Here is a 1,466-nt window from a genome sequence, read left to right on the forward strand (position 1 = left end):
GGCTGAGGCAGGAGACTCACTTGAGCCCAAGAGTTGGAGGTTGCTGTGAGCTATGATGCCATAGCACTCTACCCAGGGGGACAGCTTGAGGTTCTGTCTCAAAAAAAAAAAAAAAATAATGGGGTGTTTTGGCGGGTGCCTGTAGTCCTAGCTACTTAGGAGGCTGAGGCAAGAGAATCACTTAAGCCCCAGAGTTTGAGGTTGCTGTGAGCTGTGACACCATAGCACTCTACCTAGGGTAACATAGTGAGACTCTGTCTTAAAGAAAAGAGAGAGACAGAATGAAAAAAAGCAGGAGGAGAGATTCTCGTAATAGGTGAAGGGACCTCTGTGAAAATATAATAAAAGAAGCAAGGAGAGGTCCTTATGCACAAAGCTGTAGAGCACAGAGTGCATGTTGGCAAGCTCTGTGAGGCCCCCAGGTTAGAGAAGGGACAGAGACTCACCGTCATTCGGAGTGCCAGATGGGGACAGAAAATAGCCAACTGTCGCACTGGCTCATTGTGAGTGTTGAAAAAGATAGTCATGGTGACCAGGACATCATAGTTGTGAGCCTGGCAGAAAGCATGGAGATCTGCGAGGAGGCCAGACCTCTGCAGAAAGGCCTGCAAGGAAAGAAAAGGAGAAGGACGAGGGATGAGGGCTACAGCTGGGCACTCCTTGGCACCACTAACCAAACACACTTATCAAGGTTTTCTTTGCATGTTAACTGGGGACCTGCGGTCTGTAAGAAACAAACCTAGGCCAGGAGTGGTGATTCACACCTGTAATCCTACCATTCTCGGGGGCAGAGGCTGGTGGATTGCCTGAGCTCACAGGTTCAAGACCAGCCTGAGCCAGAGCGAGACCCCAGCCATTTTTAGAGATGGGCAGGCACCTGTAGTCTCAGTTACTTGGGAGGCTGAGGCAAGAGAATCGCTTAAGCCCAGGAGTTTGAGGTTGCTATGAGCTGAGACGCCACGGCACTCTCCCGAGGGTGACAAAGTGAGACTCTGCCTCAAAAAAAAGGCTTGGTGCCTGTAGCTGAAGCGGCTAAGGTGCCAGCCACTTACACCAGAGCTGGCAGGTTAAAATCCAGCCTGGGCCTGCCAAATAACAATAACAACTACAACCAAAAAATAGCCAGGCATTGTGACAGGTGCCTATAGTCCCAGCTACTCGGGAGGCTGAGGCAAGAGAATCTCTTAAGCCCAGGAGTTGGAGGTTGCCGTGAGCTGTGATGCCACAGCACTCTATCCAGGGCGACAGCTTGAGGCTCTGTTTCAAAACAAAACAAAAAAGATACCTAGTATTTACCCTGTGCTATCTGTGTGCTGGAAGGCAGTGTGGTAGAATGAGGCAAACACAGGCTCTGGATTCAGACAGATTTGGTTTAGGCTGGATGCCTGTGGCTCAAGCAGCTAAGGCTCCAGCCATATAACCTAAAGTAGTGAGTTTGAATCCAGCCCGAGCCCACCAAACAACAA

General features: G+C 50.0%; 1 protein-coding gene across 5 annotated transcripts in view; it reads right to left on the reverse strand.

The window, feature by feature from the left end:
- The window catches only part of PRUNE1 (prune exopolyphosphatase 1), a 32,664-nt gene that overhangs the window by 6,014 nt on the left and 25,184 nt on the right, over positions 1-1,466 (reverse strand). For 4 of the 5 annotated variants that reach the window (XM_003800391.3, XM_023519439.1, XM_023519438.1 and 1 more), the window contains one exon: positions 447-605. The exons of the other annotated variant lie outside the window; for it this stretch is intronic. In XM_003800391.3, coding sequence (XP_003800439.1) covers positions 447-605 — 159 coding nt within the window. The remainder of the gene's footprint in view (positions 1-446; positions 606-1,466) is intronic. 5 annotated transcript variants of the gene reach the window in all.

This window comes from Otolemur garnettii, unplaced genomic scaffold (genome assembly GCF_000181295.1).
Source record: "Otolemur garnettii isolate 467f Iridium unplaced genomic scaffold, OtoGar3 scaffold00174, whole genome shotgun sequence".
In the NCBI taxonomy this organism is placed as follows: domain Eukaryota; kingdom Metazoa; phylum Chordata; class Mammalia; order Primates; family Galagidae; genus Otolemur; species Otolemur garnettii.